General features: G+C 33.1%; 1 protein-coding gene across 1 annotated transcript in view; it reads right to left on the reverse strand.

The window, feature by feature from the left end:
* The window catches only part of rbm20 (RNA binding motif protein 20), a 112,883-nt gene that overhangs the window by 29,588 nt on the left and 63,139 nt on the right, over nucleotides 1–20,156 (reverse strand). Inside the window, exons 5-8 of the mRNA XM_062033586.1 lie at nucleotides 16,406–17,393; nucleotides 11,674–11,738; nucleotides 9,822–9,931; nucleotides 4,125–4,225 (exon numbers count right to left, since the gene is read on the reverse strand). Coding sequence (XP_061889570.1) covers nucleotides 4,125–4,225; nucleotides 9,822–9,931; nucleotides 11,674–11,738; nucleotides 16,406–17,393 — 1,264 coding nt within the window. The remainder of the gene's footprint in view (nucleotides 1–4,124; nucleotides 4,226–9,821; nucleotides 9,932–11,673; nucleotides 11,739–16,405; nucleotides 17,394–20,156) is intronic.

The following is a 20,156-nucleotide window of genomic DNA, read 5'->3' on the forward strand; positions in this document are numbered from 1 at the left end:
TGTTTTTTCTGACCTAACGTATATATATATATATATATATATATATATATATATATATATATATATATATATATATATATATATATATATATATATATATATATGTATATATGTATATATATGTATATATATGTATATATATATGTATATATGTATATATATGTATATATATATATATGTATATATATATATACATATATATATATATATATATATATATATATATATATATATATATATATATATATATATATATATATATATATATATATATATATATATATATATATATATATATATGTATATATACATACATATATATATATATATATATATATATATATATATATATATATATATATATATATATATATATATATATATATATATATATATATATATATAAAAGTATATATATGTATATATATATATTCCGGCCCCGGTCAATTTTTTTTAACCCAATGCGGCTTCCGATTCAAAAAGTTTGGAAAACCCCTGCTGTTATAATAGCTTCCTTTTTTTTTCTCTCTTTCTTCTTGTTGTGGGGCAGACTGGCTCGTACATGGACATGACTGCTGAAATCCTCCGCCGTTGCCATCTATAATATAAAGTAGCGTACAGTTCCAACTTACATCTGTCAGTAGACTCCATATGGAAGCGCTAAAAACTACGACATGGACGACAGGGAGAAGACGCAGTTGAAGTGGAGGCACGTACATAAGACCGCCCACAAAACCGCGTATCCTGACGACCTGAGACGGTCAGAAAGCAGCTTGAAGACGCAAAACGATGCAAAATTTTGATCCAAAACCCATCATTACAAGGAAGTCTTATACATGTAGAAAAAATCAGAATATAACCCTTTAAATGTATTGTAAAGTGTTTTTTTAACTTAACTGAAGCCAAATGGTACACAACTATTTACCATGACGCTTTGTGGCATCACCGCTCAGCATGCTGGCCGACACCGACTGGGATCTGTCCAGAGACGTGTGTTTATTTATACGGGGCAGGATCCATGTCGTACAGTCCAAGGAGTGGGTCAGTCACAGTTCCTGCCACTATTCGCGCACACACACACACTCCATCATATTCTGATCCTGGGGATCACTTTACCAGGGTCTGCTTTGCCTTGTAGCTTTACACAGCTGCCCGTGTGTCGTCGGGTCTGTGCTGCTAACGGCATTAAACTGTAATCCTCTGTTTATCTTTTTTTGTGTTCTGTTTTTCTTTTCTTGAAGCTACCGTCCTAGTTCACTGCTAGACAGTAAACTTCAAAGCAGTGATTGTATACAGTACAGCCTTCATGTAGTAAATTCAGTAGTCAAGGGTGTTTACTACTAGTTTATTCTAATGCTGTATTCATTTAAAATGTGTATTTGAAAATGTTGCCGACTATTTCCCCTCTTTTTGTTTCCCCTCTACAAATGTGGTAAAGGCATTTGCCTTTCATTGTGGACACACACATAAAACACTGAAGAACACTTGGCTGAAATGCACTAAAAGCCCACCTGTTCTACTTAGACAGGTGTGTGTCTAAAGAAACTAACTTTAGCTCACGTAGAATAGCCTGCAAATATTTCCACACTCACAGAATAAAAGTGTCAGCCAATAACCAGCACATGAATCATACGACTTTACCATCGGAGAGTAACCTATATGGTATATACTGTATAGGGTTGCAAAGATTAATCGATTAAACTTTGATTTTGTTTTCTGTTGCTTTAATTAACTGTTTGAGTGTAACTAATACAAACGGAACTTTAGATACGCAGACATAAGTTAAAGCGCATATGAGATCGGTGGCCGGTGGGTGGGTGTCGTGATCGGTGTAGCAACACAGTCTTAAAAAAATAAAAAAAATAAAATAAAATAAAATAATACATATATATATATATATATATATATATATATGTATATATGTATATATATATATATATATATATGGTAACACTTTAGTATGGGGAACATCCATCCATCCATACATATTCACCATTAATTAGTTGCTTATTAACATGCAAATTAGTAACATATTGGCTCTTAATTAGTCATTACTATATACTTATTAATGTCTTATTCTGCATGGCCTTATTATACAACCAGTAAGCCATTAACTAAGAGTCTTCCCTCAATAACCTCAGACTTACTTATTAATGCCTTATTCTGCATGGCCTTATTATATAACCAGTCAGCCATTAACTAATAGTAAATTAGTTGCTTATCAATATGCAAATTAGTAACATATTGGCTCTTAATTAGTCATTATTAAGTACTTATCAATGCTTTATTCGGCATGGCCTTATCATACAACCAGTAAGCCATTAACTAAGAGTCAATTAGTTGCTTATTAACATGCAAATTAGTAATATATTGGCTCTTAATTAGTCATTATTAAGTACTTATTAATGTCTTATTCTGCATGGCCTTATTATACAACAAGTAAGCCATTAACTAAGAGTCTTCCCTCAATAACTCCAGAATTATTGCTCATTATTACTAAGTAATGAAGTTGTTGTATATCATTCTCCCTTTAATACCACTTAATGAATATGGTCTGTTCTTACATAACAAAACACAAAACTACAATAACCCTAACCCTAACCCTTAAGTCTTTGTTACTTAGAATATGTTCCCCTAATGTCCAAATAACTATATATATATATATATATATATATATATATATATATATATATATATATATATATATATATATATATATATATATATATATATATATATATATATATATATATATATATATATATATATATCGTTAGGTCAGGAAAAAACACAGAGACTATTTAATCCCTACAAGCCTGTTTCGCAGGGAGGGAGGTTATGGTATTTTTGTTTTTGTTTTTGTTTTTTGTGTCAGAAAGAAATACAATCATGTGTGCTTACGGACTGTGTCCCTGCAGACTGTATTGATCTATATTGACATATAATGTATATATTGGGTTTTTTATGTTGATTTAATTAAAAAAAAGGTTGGTTGGGGACCACTGCATTAGATCATTAAATATTTTTTGATGTACTCTGTAGACTGGCAGCTTAGTCACCATAATTTTGCCGCAGACTTTACGATGTTTTTTACAGCATATTACTAAAATGGAAAAATGGTACCGCTGCTTTTTTAATGTTAAAATTCAGGTGACTGAGTGGACAGGTTTTTGTTTTTTTAACAGTAAAATCTATTGTAAGTTTTACAGTGTACAATTTTATGGATAGCTCACTTTGAGATAAAGTACCAATGATTGTCACACACACACTAGGTGTGGTGAAATTAACCTCTGCATTTGACCCATCCCCTTGTTCACCCCCTGGGAGGTGAGGGGAGCAGTGAGCAGCCGCGGTGGCCGCGCCCAGGAATCATTTTGGTGACCCCCAATTCCAACCCTTGATGCTGAGTGCCAAGCAGGTCAAAATTTAGTCAGATTTTTTTTTTAGATTTTAACAAAAAAAAAGTGTAATGTATGATAATATATTTGTCGCATTATAAGAAACATGAAATTAATTAATAGTTTATTATTATTACAGATTATATACACTTTTCAACCTAAATTCATACAAATATAACATAACACAATATTATTATTACATATTCCTAAATTCCTAAATGTATACACATTTAATATAATTATTTCATAGAATAAAATATTTAATACATTAGTAGATATTAATAAAAACATATGTGCAATTGCATGCAGTACATGTATTTGTCAAAACAGCAAGAAGGAATACATTTTGTAAAACAATATAAAGTACTTTATTAACGCATTGTATTTCCAGGCTTCACATAAAATGATGTGACACCTGTGCTGATCACCAAGCAAGTGTGACTAACATTTAATGTTGCATCATTGCTTGTAATAACTGCAAAAGTGTAATTGCTGAAAAGTCTAAATGGGCATTTTGCTGAGACACTTAAATAGGTTTATTTTAATCAAATACTCCATACATTTCAAATTGTGTACTGGGTAAATCTGCAGTCTTCTCCTATTGGCTGAATGCCATGGATAATGTAATAAATATTTCCGGCTGCCATGTTGAGCAGCAGTTATACATATATTTCCTAAAGTTGTCACTTGAGAAATTCACAAGAAAGAGCCAAACATCTGTCTGACCTTTGACTCCGGCTGTGGTGAAGTGAACCCCGTGTTGGGCACAGGGTAAATCTTCATGGCTGCAGCTGGCAAGTATGAGGAGTTGACTCCTGGGGATATATCTGTGGGAAATATTGGATATGTTTGTATTATATTTAATATGACTTCATAAGCGGCTCATAAATGCAACAATAACAGTAACTTCAGTAATGGCACAATGTTTTATATGTTTGCCTTCAGTACAATATTCTGTACTGTTAAATCTTTACAATCCTTGCAGGATTGTAAAGATTTTATTGTTGGTTTATAACACAAAATAAGACCATAGTTTTATGAGTAAAAATATGTTAAAATACGGATAAACAATTGTCTGAGTTCAAAACTAACCCAGCTAAGGTGCTTTGATTTATGAATATACTGTATTAGATCCAAGGGGGTTTTTAATAATGATTCTTTGTTTTTCTTGCTATACTTGGTAATGACAACCTCCTGAGAAGCAACATCCTCTGCAATGGACATTTCAGATTTGCATAAAAGGGCTATATATATATATATATATATATATATATATATATATATATATATATATATATATATATATATATATATATATATATATATATATATATATATATATATATATATATATATATATATATAAATATACAGTGTGTATACACACAATGTATGTGTATTATATATATATATATATATATATATATATATATATATATATATATATATATATATATATATATATATATATATATATATATATATAATACATGTATATCTATAAATATACAGTGTGTATACACACAATGTATGTGTATTATATATATATATATGTATATATATATATATATATATGTATATATATATACATATACATAAATACATATATTATATTCATACATTGTGTGTATACATACTGTATATTTATATATATACATGTATTATATGTATATTATATATACATATATTATATATATATATATATATATATATATATATATATATATATATATATATATATGTATGTTTATATGTATATAAATATATATAATATACATATAATACATGTATATATATATATATATATATATATATATATACATATATATATATATATATATATATATATATATACATATATACATATATATATATATATATATATATATATATATATATACATATATATATATATATATATATATACATATATATATATATATATATATATATATATATATATATATATATATATATATGTATCTGTATATATACATATATATATCAATCCATCCATCCATTTTATATATATATATATATATATATATATATATATATATATATATATATATATATATGTATATATATATATATATATGTATATATATATACATATACATAAATACATATATTATATTCATACATTGTGTGTATACATACTGTATATTTATATATATACATGTATTATATGTATATTATATATACATATATTATATATATATATATATATATATATATATATATATATATATATATATATATATATATGTATGTTTATATATATATAAATATATATAATATACATATAATACATATATATATATATATATATATATATATATATATATATATATATATATATATATATATATATATATATATATATATATATATATATATATATATATATATATATATATATATATATATATATATATATATATATATATGGTTTCCAATATATATATATATATATATATATATATATATATATATATATATATATATATATATATATATATATATATATATATATATATATATATATATATATATATATATATATATATTTTAATATATATATATATATATATGAATGAATGAATGAAATAAGTTTTTTTCGGTCATAAAATCAACCATTTTGTGTGACCAGTTTAAGAGTACAAATTATACATATATAACAATCATACACATTTACACACAAAAGGAAAAGAAAAGAAAAGAAAAAGCATGACCGAAAAAGGAATAGGCTGAAGCCAAGGCTTATATTTGCCTATCCTATACCTTCACTGAAAATAACATTACCTGGAACATCAACGTTAAAAAGAAGAAGAAAAAAAATCAATGGGATGAAAGTAATCGTTGCTATATTATATAATTTTCAATGATTTCACCTTTCAATGTTTTCTTAAACCTTAACAAAGAAGTACATGTCTTTAGCTCATCACTGAGCTTGTTCCACCATTTAACTCCTAAAACTGAAATACATTTGTATTTTATATTCATTAGTGCTTTGCCTATTTCAAAAATCAATATCCCCCGTAAATTATAGTTTTCTCCCCTTAATTGAAATAACCTAAGAATACAAGCTGGAAGGCTGTTGTTCTTTACTCGAAACATAATTTCCATTGTTTTTAAAAACACAATATCTGAAAATTTTAACACATTAGAATTTATAAATAATGGATTGGTATGTTCATAGTAGCACGCTTTGTGTATTATTCTAATGACCCTTTTTTGAAGTTTAATTATTGGGTCTACGTTTGTTTTATAAACATTTCCCCAAACTTCAACACAATATGTTAAATATGGAAAAATAAAAGAATAATACAACATATGCAGACATTTCTTATTCAACATCTGTTTTACTTTATAATGAATAGCAATGGATTTGGATATTTTTCCCTTTATATATTCAATATGTGGTTTCCAACATAATTTATGATCAATTATTATTCCCAAGAATTTGGTTTGATATACTCTATCAATTTCCACTTGATTTAATTTTAATTTTGCTTCACAATTTGTCCTTGCACCACTAAACACCATAAACTTAGTTTTCTTATCATTTAATGATAACTTATTAATATTAAACCATTTTTTTAGCTGAATCAACTCAACCTCTATTATCCTCAACACTTCCTTCAAGTCTTCTCCTGAACAATATACATTTGTATCATCTGCAAACATAATACATTTCAATTTATTAGACACTGAACAAATATCATTTAAATATGGTATAAATAACTTAGGTCCCAATACCGAGCCTTGTGGCACCCCACAAGTTACTCTTCTTGGCTGTGATTTAGTCTTATTAATTTCCACATATTGAGATCTATTGCTTAAATAACTACTTAACCACTGTTGTGAAACACCTCTTATGCCATAGTTTTCCAACTTTTGCAGAAGTAAGGAATGATCGATTGTGTCAAAAGCTTTACATAAGTCAATAAATACTCCAACGGTGTGTTGCTTCTTTTCTATTGCTGTAGCTACGTTTTCTACAAAGTCCATCACTGCTAGGGATGTAGATCGAATAATCCTAAACCCATACTGCTGATCATTCAGTAGCTCATGTTTGTCAATGAACTTATCAAGTCTATTTACAAATAATTTCTCAAGAATTTTTGCAAATTAAGGTCGTAGAGACACAGGTCTATAATTTGAGACCATGTGTTTATCGCCATTTTTATAAATCGGAATAACTTTAGCAATTTTCATTTTGTCAGGAAAAGTTCCAGTTGATAAAGATGTATTACATATATAAGTAAACGGCTTCAGGACACAATCCACCACTTCTTTAACAAGTGACATATCCACATTGTTACCATCGACAGATTTTTTGTTTTTAAACTTTCTGACCACTTCTAACACATCACTTTCACAAACTCCGCCAAGAAACATTGAATTTTTAATGTCAGATACACGCTTTAACTTTTTCCTCATCATTCATATTAAAATTTATATTTTTTGCCAAATTTGGGCCAACATTCACAAAAAACGTATTGAATTCCTCAGCTATTTCTTCTATATTTTCAATAATTGATATATATATATATCTTTGTTAGGTCAGGAAAAAACACGGAGGCCCTATCATCCCTATGAGCCTGTTTTTGCAGGTTTCCCTCGTCAGGGGATTTTAAAATACCTAGTCAGGGGATAAAACCCCCTGTCTCTGGAAACCTGCGAAACAGGCTTGTAGGGATGATTTAGCCTTTGTGTTTTTTCTGACCTAACGTACATATATATATATATATATATATATATATATATATATATATATATATATATATATATATATATATATATATATATATATATATATATATATATATATATATATATATATATATTTATTTATATATATATATATATATATATATATATATATATATATATATATATATATATATATATATATATATATATATATATATACATTAAACAAACGCAACAAACTGGTCTCATCATGACGGCACAGAAGCAAGTAACAATGTGGTAACAACTGTGTAACAATGGCCACACCCCCATGTAATGTACCCTATATATATGTAACAACCACAGACACTTCCATAAACTCCCTTGAAGAGCAGGGAAACCTGCGAAACAGGCTTGTAGGGATGATTTAGCCTTTGTGTTTTTTCTGACCTAACGTACATATATATATATATATATATATATATATATATATATATATATATATATATATATATATATATATATATATATATATATATATATATATATATATATATATATATATATATATATATACATTAAACAAACGCAACAAACTGGTCTCATCATGACGGCACAGAAGCAAGTAACAATGTGGTAACAACTGTGTAACAATGGCCACACCCCCATGTAATGTACCCTATATATATGTAACAACCACAGACACTTCCATAAACTCCCTTGAAGAGCAGGGAAACCTGCGAAACAGGCTTGTAGGGATGATTTAGCCTTTGTGTTTTTTCTGACCTAACGTACATATATATATATATATATATATATATATATATATATATATATATATATATATATATATATATATATATATATATATATATATATATATATATATATATATATATATACATTAAACAAACGCAACAAACTGGTCTCATCATGATGGCACAGAAGCAAGTAACAATGTGGTAACAACTGTGTAACAATGGCCACACCCCCATGTAATGTACCCTATATATATGTAACAACCACAGACACTTCCATAAACTCCCTTGAAGAGCAGGGAAACCTGCGAAACAGGCTTGTAGGGATGATTTAGCCTTTGTGTTTTTTCTGACCTAACGTACATATATATATATATATATATATATATATATATATATATATATATATATATATATATATATATATATATATATATATATATATATATATATATATATATATATACATTAAACAAACGCAACAAACTGGTCTCATCATGACGGCACAGAAGCAAGTAACAATGTGGTAACAACTGTGTAACAATGGCCACACCCCCATGTAATGTACCCTATATATATGTAACAACCACAGACACTTCCATAAACTCCCTTGAAGAGCAGGGAAACCTGCGAAACAGGCTTGTAGGGATTAAATAGCCTCCGTGTTTTTTCCTGACCTAACAAATATTCCGCTGTATTGAGTATGACGGATAAACCACAGTAACCTCGGCTATATATATATATATATACAGTGCAGACGACACTGGTTCTCAGGAGAATATTATATCATACGTGACGTATGTAATGAGAGGTGGCGTAACTATGTTTTACATGATAAAATCCTCTGCTATTTATAGTTAGTTACCTCATACTCCCACAGAATGGACAGCATACTCTGTCAGCTCAGTTGTATACCCGTGACGTCAGACAACATATCGACAAACTTTGGTTAAACACTTTGTCCTACCTTGACCTGCAGCAGGGTAGATCCTTGAGTTTGCGTTCCCCGCGTTGAGCGCTCCATCCGTGGGCCTACCGAGCGCGTAAAGAGCAGCCCCGGCCGACAGCACTGCCGCGCTGCAACAATCACACATGGCTGATTTTAGCTGTCTCTGCCCTGCCCGGCGCTCTCATACTGTATCTTGTGACAGAGCTCATATTCATGGAAACATGAAGACAGCTGTAAGTGGCAACTTTGCAAAGCTCACAACACATACCGTATTTTCCGGACCGTAGGGGCCACCGGATTATAAGGTGCACTGCCGATGAATGGTCTATTTTCGGTCTTTTTTCATATATAAAGCGCACCGGATTATAGGGCGCATTAAAGGAGTCATATTTTATTTTATTTTTTCTAAATGTAAAACATTTCCTGGTGGTCTACATAACATGTCATGGTGGTTCTTTGGGAGCGGAAGAAGTGTCAAAAGATGGAGCTAACGGTTTTATTGACATTCACACTTTACTTAAATCAGTAACGGAGCAGCATCTCCTCATCCGCCGGAAATGGGTCCTGACGGAAGCAGAATTTTACATATATCCATATTTAAGTGTTACTTCTTTATTTTCATAGTCATATTGCAAAACAGCTAGTGTTCTTCCAATTGTGCTCTTTTGGTCTGCAAGTGCTGTGTGTCGGCCTTGAAACGTTGGAATGCAGAGAATAGACATAATTTAGGGAGTAGCCATAACAACGGGGGTGGGAGCGAGGAACAGATGGAAGAACACAGCACTTCCGTGGGTTTGGGTGGGGAGATCGATCTTAGCTGCGCAAGTGAACGCTTCTGTACAGGATTGGTCTCATTCTATTTCCAAAGCTTTGGAAATAAATCACAAAATACCTATTCTGTTTCTGGTGGTCCTTCTAATCAGCTTATCTGTCATCAAAAGAACTTGGGAGTGACCAGCAACTTAAATTCCCTGGGAGGAAGATAATTATTGGGACGTAACAGTCCCATGAAAAACCGTCCGACTGGAACTCTCTAATAACTAAAGTTACTTGGGTAAATAATGTGAACTCACTATGTTTTAGCGCTTTTATGGCGAGTTTACTGACAGATATAAGTAAGAACTTTACGCTACTTTATATTAGAAATGGCAACAGCGGAGGATGAATGTCCCATAACAAGAAAATAGAGAAAAAGAAGAAGCTTATCGACTACGATGTCGGCACGGACTACAAAGGCGGATGCGCGCAATTTTTCAGGATTTACGCAGATCCCAAATACAGATCAGCAGGTAACAGAAGCTGTTTTTGCATAATATTGCAAAACAAATTGCCAGATAATATGTCCTACCTTATACACACACCATAATAATACTTTTATGTTGAAGCACAGTACAATCCATCAAGCGGTGCAGCTTCAGAGCTTACCAAAGTCGTACTAAAACATTTTGATAGATTTTTTTGAGCGCCGTGTGTAATGTTCTATATTTTCAATGGAACATTTCAAATGTTGGTGTTGTTTACTTGAGTCATATTGCAGTGTACACATCTCTCTTGTGTGTGACTGCCATTATATTGCAGTCCACATGTATCTCATATGTTTGACTGCCATCTACCGGTCACATTTATCATTACACCACGTACCAAATAAAATAGCTTCGAGGTCGGTAAGCAAAACCAGAATTATTCCTTACATTAGGCGCACCCGGTTATAAGGCGCACTGTCGAGTTTTGAGGGAAAAAAATGATTTTAAGTGCGCCTTATAGTCCCGAAAATATGGTATTTGAATGCTTTGAGGCAAAAACAAATCCAAGAGCAATATAATCAATGACAGGTGAGCCCACTAGTCTGTCAGATGATTCAAAAACTCACCTTTCGTTGATGTACAACATTCGGTTCTGCATGTGTAGTTTTCCCTTCACATGCTGGTCCCAGTCCTGTAAAAACCACACACAAATGCTAGTACCTTGGTTTTCGTACACCCCACTTTCCTTATGATACGGTTTTTGTGTATCGTCTCAAGCAAATATGCAAATTTAAGAACCTAATTTGCCCGGATGCAAAATTAGTGACTCAAAATAATCCACCATAGTGCCAAATAAAGTTGCGAGTGCCAGCACTTTGATAAAGAAAGCGATAAAAACTAGTGATTTCCAGAAAGAAAACGTACCAAAGTACGTAGGTCCCCTTCCGCCCACTCCACTTCTGCGTGTCTTCACCAAAAAGATTCTTCAGTCAAGTGATGTCAAAAGACCATTATTTCTATTACATTCGTCATTTAGATGTATTTTGTATTGTTTCGTATCATATTGTTTTCTGCATTTAAAAATATAATTTCTTTAAAGTTTCCGGCCATGTTTTCACTTTGACAAATGCTATTTTTTTCAATTTTTGTACTGAAGTGTAATTCTGGTCTTGTCACCCCCTCCCGGGCAGAAGGGCAACACGGCTGCGTAGCTGGATCAAAAAGAGACGTCGGAGACGCTTTGCTGGACAAAAAGTTGCTTTATTACAAGCCAGCGTCATTTAAACAGGTCTGCGGTACCCGGAGGAATCTGAGTCAAAAAAAATTAAGGACTTCTCACTTGGAGAAGCCAAACCACCAGTGTTATATTCCTACCTCCTGTCTGTGTGTGTGCTAAGTCAGGAGAGCACATCCTGACCATAAAAGGAGATGTTTGTGTGTAAGTGTCTGGAAAACAACTGCTTTATTTCATAACTTAAATGTTGGTGTTGAGCTACACAGGTAGTCTCTTCTCAAGGATATGGTTATCACTTTTGCATTCCGAAGTCCCAATTAGGGCCTCATTCCTACGAGAAGTGATCCAATCCACCTGCTAAGGGGCCATATCTATTTATGTGCTCAAACTGAAATACCACTATTTAATTAAACTTGGTGGTTTGCTTTCTCCAAGATGAATATGAACATTCACCATATGTAGAACATAATATGAGTTAATTAATTCACTTCAGTATCAATGTGTTTTTAACATGATTTTGTTCCTGTTTTTTCTGTCTTGGGACCACAGATGTAAATAAGTAACTATGCTATAATCTAGCTCATTATTAGTCTGTGTTAAGGTTGTACGGTATACCGTTATTAGTACAGTACCGCAATACTAATGAATCATATTTGGTACTATACCGCCTCTGAAAAGTACCGGTCAGTAAATTAACAAGTAGATTAATAATTCATTTTCTACCACTTGTCCTTAATAATTTTGACAAAATAATAGAATGGAAAATGACACAATATGTTACTGCGTATGTCAGCAGCTAAATTAGGAGCCTTTGTTTGTTTACTTACTAATAAAAGAGAATTTGTCTTGTATGTTCACTATTTTATTTAAGGACTTAACTGCAATAAGAAACATATGTTTAATGTACCCTAAGATTTTTTGTTAAAATAAAGCCAATAATGCAATTTATTGTGGTGCCCTTTATTTAGAAAAGTACCGAAAAGTATCGAAATAATTTTGGTACCGGTACCAAAATATTGGTATCGGGACAACACTAGTCTGTATATCAGATTTTTAATGATTTAATTGAATTAGATGAATTATAAAATGTTTTTGTGTTTATATTTTTGGGACTGGAAATGATTTATTGGCTTTACTCATTTCAATCAATCAATGTTTATTTATATAGCCCTAAATCACAAGTGTCTCATCTTACAGGAATTTTTATCAGTTGCAGTTTAGTTTAGATACATTTTTTCCAAAGTTTGCTTTTCATTCGACTTCCAACATAAGGTCAGCGTATTTACATTCGGCACACTCATTGGGTACCTTGATTTTAGGGTCACGGTTCGGTATTTATTTCAGTAGAGTTCGGGAACAACATATGAAACATAACAATTATTAGCTTTTGTGGTTAACTCAGACATGAAAAAATTATATGTGGGCAGAGGATGGACCCCTGAGGCACACCATGGTCACCCCAAAGGTACATAATTGTTTTTTTTAGGAAAGTGCAAGTGCAACAGTTTGAATAGTGTAAATAATTTTTTATATCCTTATATTGGCACTATAGCTCGCCATGACTTCTGCTAGTTAAAGACTGTTTTTGTCTCTTTTGATCTCGGCCTCTATGCTTTTAGGCATGCTATCCGGGCTTGTGGAGGTGCACCACAATAGGTTGTATTTAGTCACCTGACTTTTAAACAGAAGTGAACAAAGTGGTGGTCCACCTAACCAATATGGCTATTGTGCAGCAAACTATCTGAGTACGCAAAGGGCCTAGATCTTACCACTAAAAGCAGATACAAGCAAAAAAATGTAATTACGCAATAGAATTGATCCCAAAAAAATATTTGTGATCTCAAGGATTATCTGTCGGTCGCATTCCCAGACATGTCTGGTGCTCAAACGTCATTCTACAAGACAACATTGGAAACGCATGGAAGTCTACAACTTCTTTGTGTGTGGCTGGGTCAAGGAAATTGGTATCAAGACTTTCTCTGATAAACCATGGATCGTTTTTGCTCGGGGAAGGTTGTATATCATGGTTCAAATTTGCGTCTAGCGGGGATGCGAGTGGCATTCGATAGCCTTGATTCACTGTTTTCATTTTCCCATTATGTTAACCACTCAAAGATGATCGGTGACACTACTGAAGTCCTGGATGCTTGTGAAAGACAACGGAGAAGTGATCACAGCAAGTTTCGGCCATGTTGACTTGTTGTTGTTGCACGCCTTGTTTACGAGTATGCATGTTTTTTTTACTGTCTTTATCAAAATATAACGATATATCTCAACGTTATTTATGTGCTGAAAGCTTCATTTATGATTGTTGCCTTTGGTAAAAGCTTAAAACTCTTCTGTTTTGCTCACATTTGCTTTCTTTTATTTAGACTCGCCGAGTTGGTGCTTTACGAAACACTAGTAAAGTAGCAAAAATGCGTTTTAAGAACTCCGAAACAAATTAAACAACAACTAATATCAAGATAATACCTAAATACTAAACGTTAAAAGTAGAGATATCCGATAATATCGATCTGCCGATATTATCGGCAGATAAATGAGTTAAAATGTAATATCGGAAATTATCCTTATCGTTTATTTTATTACCAGTATCGTTTTTGGGTTTTTTTTTAATTCATTTTTTAATTTTTTTTTATTAAATCAACATAAAAAACACAAGATACACTTACAATTAGTGCACCAACCCCAAAAACCTCCCTCCCCCATTTACACTCATTCACACAAAAGGGTTGTTTCTTTCTGTTATTAATATTCTGGTTCCTACATTATATATCAATATATATCAATACAGTCTGCAAGGGATACAGTCCATAAGCACACATGATTGTGCATGCTGCTGGTCCACTAATAGTACTAACCTTTAACAGTTAATTTTACTCATTTTCATTAATTACTAGTTTCTATGTAACTGTTTTTATATTGTTTTACTTTATTTTTATTCAAGAAAATGTTTTTAATTTATTTATCTTATTTTATTTTATCAATTTTTTTTTAAAGTACCTTATCTTCACCATACCTGGTTGTCCAAATTACGCATAATAATGTGTAAATTCCACGACTGTATTTATCCGTTGATATCGGTATCGGTAATTAAAGAGTTGGACAATACCGGAATATCGGATATCGGCAAAAAGCCATTATCGGACATCCCTAGTTAAAAGTATATCAAACAAACTTTTAACGAAGTCATCACTACAAACTTGTGCGTTCTTCGACTCTGCTTCCTTGGACTTAAGTTAAAGTTAAAGTCACAACGATAGTCACACACACACTAGGTGTGGTGAAATTATCCTCTGCATTTGACCCATCCTCATGTTCACCCCCTGGGAGGTGAGGGGAGCAGTGAGCAGCAGCGATGGCCACGCTCGGGAATCATTTGGTGATTTAACCCCCAATTCCAACCCTTGATGCTGAGTGCCAAGCAGGGAGGTAATGGGTCCCATTTTTATAGTCTTTGGTATGACTCGGCCGGGGTTTGAACTCACGACCTTCCAGTCTCAGGGCGGACACTCTAACCACAAGGCCACTGAATTGGGTATACCGCACCCAAGCGGTCTCCCCTCCAAGCAATAACCAGGCCCGACCCTGCTTAGCTTCCGAGATCGGACGAGTTCGGGCGTGCTCAGGGTAGTATGGCCGTAAGCTGGACTGGACTGGAGTGCTATATTCAAGAGCCATTTTTCTCGTCGTCATTTCGTGAAAACTTGACATTTTTCGCCCTTCTTGGTTTCCTCTCTGAGGAACTCTGAATAAACGTTTACCCTTTTTGCAATTTGAACGGTCCCAACAGCCTAAAACAGTGCAAACATAGGGCATTTTTCTTCGAGAGAGGCAAAACGGCGCCCAGAACGCTTTGAAAACAAACACTCGCTAGACCACCACTTCGAGTCTTGCATAGTTAATGGACGTGACGTCAGGTGAATACAACCTATACCAAAGGTACACTTTCGACCCCTCACTTGTAAAGTGAAACGGTACGCGGCTATATCAAACTGAAGGCTCTAAAGGTTCCAAAAAATCAGAATACACATAAACGTACCGTTACTCCCCCAATGCCAATGCATGTTCATGAGAGCTTATCACATAATTAAAATCATTAAAAAAAACCTCGGTGAACTTACCTTAAGGTTGTAGACTTTCTTGTCACAGATGCTGCATTGGTGCGGCAGTTGAGTAGGTGTGACAGCGTGGTAGTCATTGACTTGGTAAGGTTGAAGTGCCCTGGTACTTGAACACAGTGTGTCCTCAGTACCATGTAGGGGCTGGTAACCTGTATAACCCTGCATGTCGCTAGTCCCGAAAGAAGAACCTCCACCCTGGAGGTTAAACTTGTGGTCAGAGGTCGGCTCCTCCGGGTTATAAAGTTCCTTCCTGGACCTCCCCGCCTGCCCAGCTGCAGTCCAAACGGTGGCCACGTCAGACGCCATTGCCGCGTTCGCAGTCTGACTCAAGTTGGTGGGACTTGTCCATTGCTCCTTCTGTCCGGTGCAATTATAAAGAGTCATGTTCTGATCACCAACACTAAATCCAGCTTGTTGTCCAGAGATATCCTGTCCGTAGAAATCTTGCTTAAAAGCAACATTGTTCTGTTGCTTAGTGTTAATCACTGAGTAATGTCCATTGGCAGCTGGTGTCGAAGAGGCAGATGCCCCCAAGTTGTACGGAACACGCCTGTCAACATCTGAGGGGTATGTAGGCATGGACTCCACACCCTGTTGGCCCACTGTGGTGCCTCCGACGTGATGGTTCGGTCTACAATTCCCTGCGTTTTGGTTAAATCCCGTAGTCCCGAAAGCCGAGTTAGAAGTGGGAAAACCAGGCACCCCAGTGGGGAAGCCAATCTGGGGGTTTCGCAGTTGATTGAAGAGAGGCTGGGCCATGGCAACATTGGAAAGAACCTGATTGAGAACAGTGGCGGCGGCAGTGTTGCCCCCCTGAGCCAGCTTGAGGCGATGGAGGGTGAGCTGGGCTTGGAGTTGAGCAAGCTGGAGGCTGGCTGGAGTCAGGAGGAGCTGCTGGTTCTGCTGCTGGGACCCCGCTTGCAAACCACCAGACAGCTGCCCCCCCAGATGAAGGCCCTTCTTAGCTGCACTGTCCAATGGCACCGCACTGATAACAAAAATGAAAAGAAATGAGTTCTACCTTATGAAAGTAAAGGTTATACATGCACCTTATATAAAATATATTATCAAAATATCCAATTCAAAAGTTTTATCACATTTTGACCGTAGAAAAGGGCTGCAATGGTTGGTTTACATACAGGAGGAAGGGAATTCATATGGCCCTATTCGTCATAGTTTACCTGACACATGAAATGAGACAAATTGGGGTGTGCTCTATCCACTTTAGAGTGTTTAATACCTTAAAGAGAAACTGCACTTTTTTGGGGAATTTTGCCTATCGTTCACAATCATTATGAAAGACATGACGACAGACAATTTTTTTTTTTAATGCATTCTAAATATTACATATATGGGATCAAAAGTCCTCTTACAATGGAGCCTATGGGAACTGTTCCAATTCTGTCTAAACAAGCCCATAAAAAAACATCCAAACACCTCTATTGGGGTTTTATATACATAATGTAAGTAAATATGTAATGCACTAACAAACACATTTATGATAACATTAAATATTTACATATTTTGATCATTTTACGCATACGTGGCGCATTCATTTCAAAAACGCATCACATGTTTCCTTTTTTGTTGCTTTATAACTGATTTCTACCCACTGCAGACTTCATGAGAGCCAACAAACATAATAAAACATCCCTTAATTTATAAGGTCTGCAGTCATTAGGATGCTGACTGCTGGGATGTTCATATATTCCCATTTAGATGAAATATTTCTTATAATCCCCGTGAAGAAACGAGTGGGGCGTACACCTAAATGGCTGTCAATGTGTACCAACTTGTCGGATTATATTCTCAGCCATCTACTTTACAGGTATGGAGGCATGATTTATGATCTACAATAAACTTTCAGGGAGCCGGGAAGCAAGGAAACAACAGACCATTCGATGAAGTAAAAATAGGAACACACTCCTGAGGATTGAGGAAAATCCCTCATGAAACAGGCCTGTAGAGATTAAATAGTATTGTGATTTTTTCCCACACATACATATATATATATATATATATATATATATATATATATATATATATATATATATATATATATATATATATATATATATATATATATACATACATACATACATACATACATACATACATACATACATACATACATATATATGTAAATATATATGTATATATGTACATGTTCGATGACAGAATAAGTTTACTTCTCAATGAATGGAACAGCAGCTCCATTGCCGTGACCCACTTGAATTGGTTTTGGCCTTTTGTTTTCTGACAAATGCTCTCACGTACTATCTAAACATAGTCGACTCAACTAGTCATCACATCATCTGTTAAGTTGCGGACATCGTCTTGTCTTGCCACCGTTCTTGCTCGTCTTGTTGGTTGACCAGCAGAAACAGAAAAGGAACTTTTCAAATTAGTCATAGTTGTTCTCGATGAAGTGATTATATACAACTTACCAACAATCATGGTTGTATGCCAACATCTTTCTAAATGAAAGACCTGTGAATATGGAGGGAATTGCTGGTTTTAATTTGCTTTATTTTTTAGTTTTAATTTACACAACTAACTGTTGTGTAAAGCTGATTCATTGTTGCAGATGATGATGATTGTTATTATTATGATTACTATTATTATCATTATTATCAGATTTAGGTCAGTGTTTACATTGGATGCTGTAGTTTTCCTCACATAAACTAATTAAATCACAACCATTACTCATATGCTGCTGTTGTTGATAGAATCTCACAAAAAGCTACATCATTTATGTTTATACAGAAATATTGTTTAAATAACTAACACTAATACACACTGCTGAATTTAAAAAAAAACTTGAATTAATTTTTAAAGAATTGGCTAGTAAGTAAGGTAAGTAAGGTGATAAAAGAAAGGTAAACATATAATAGATCTATTTGTGGCAGCATCGGACAAAGTTATGTTTAAGTTTCACTTTTGCATCTCACAGCTGCTTAGCACTTAATTGTGGAACCTTGATAAATGTTCGGAAAAAGAAGCATCCTAGTGTTTAAAGACAGGGGAGACTTAACCCCCAGTAAATGCACCAATAATGATAATCACGATAATTATAATAATGATGACCAACAGAGGGCAATAAAGCTACACCTGTTAAAGCACATGTGTGCAATATTTGCTGTGTGCTTTAACACTAAACATTCTATTTACTTTATGTGACATACACAATAGACATTATTTATGTAAAATACACAGTGGACATTATTTATGTAAAATACACAGTCGACATTATTTATGTAAAATACACAGTGGACATTATTTATGTAAAATACACGATGGACATTATTTATGTAAAACACACAGTGGACGTTGTGTGAAATACACAATGGACCTTATTTATGTAAAATACACAGTGGACATTATTTATGTAAAATACACAGTGGACATTATTTATGTAGAAGACACAGTGGACATTAGTTATGTAGAAGACACAGTGGACATTATTTATGTAAAATACACAGTGGACATTATTTATGTAGAAGACACAGTGGACATTATTTATGTAAAATACACAGTGGACATTATTTATGTAGAAGACACAGTGGACATTATTTATGTAAAATACACAGTGGACATTATTTATGTAGAAGACACAGTGGACATTATTCATGTAGAAGACACAGCGGACATTATTTATGTAGAAGACACAGTGGACATTATTTATGTAGAAGACACAGTGGACATTATTTATGTAAAATACACAGTGGACATTATTTATGTAGAAGACACA

This window comes from Entelurus aequoreus, linkage group LG22 (genome assembly GCF_033978785.1).
Source record: "Entelurus aequoreus isolate RoL-2023_Sb linkage group LG22, RoL_Eaeq_v1.1, whole genome shotgun sequence".
Lineage (NCBI taxonomy): Eukaryota > Metazoa > Chordata > Actinopteri > Syngnathiformes > Syngnathidae > Entelurus > Entelurus aequoreus.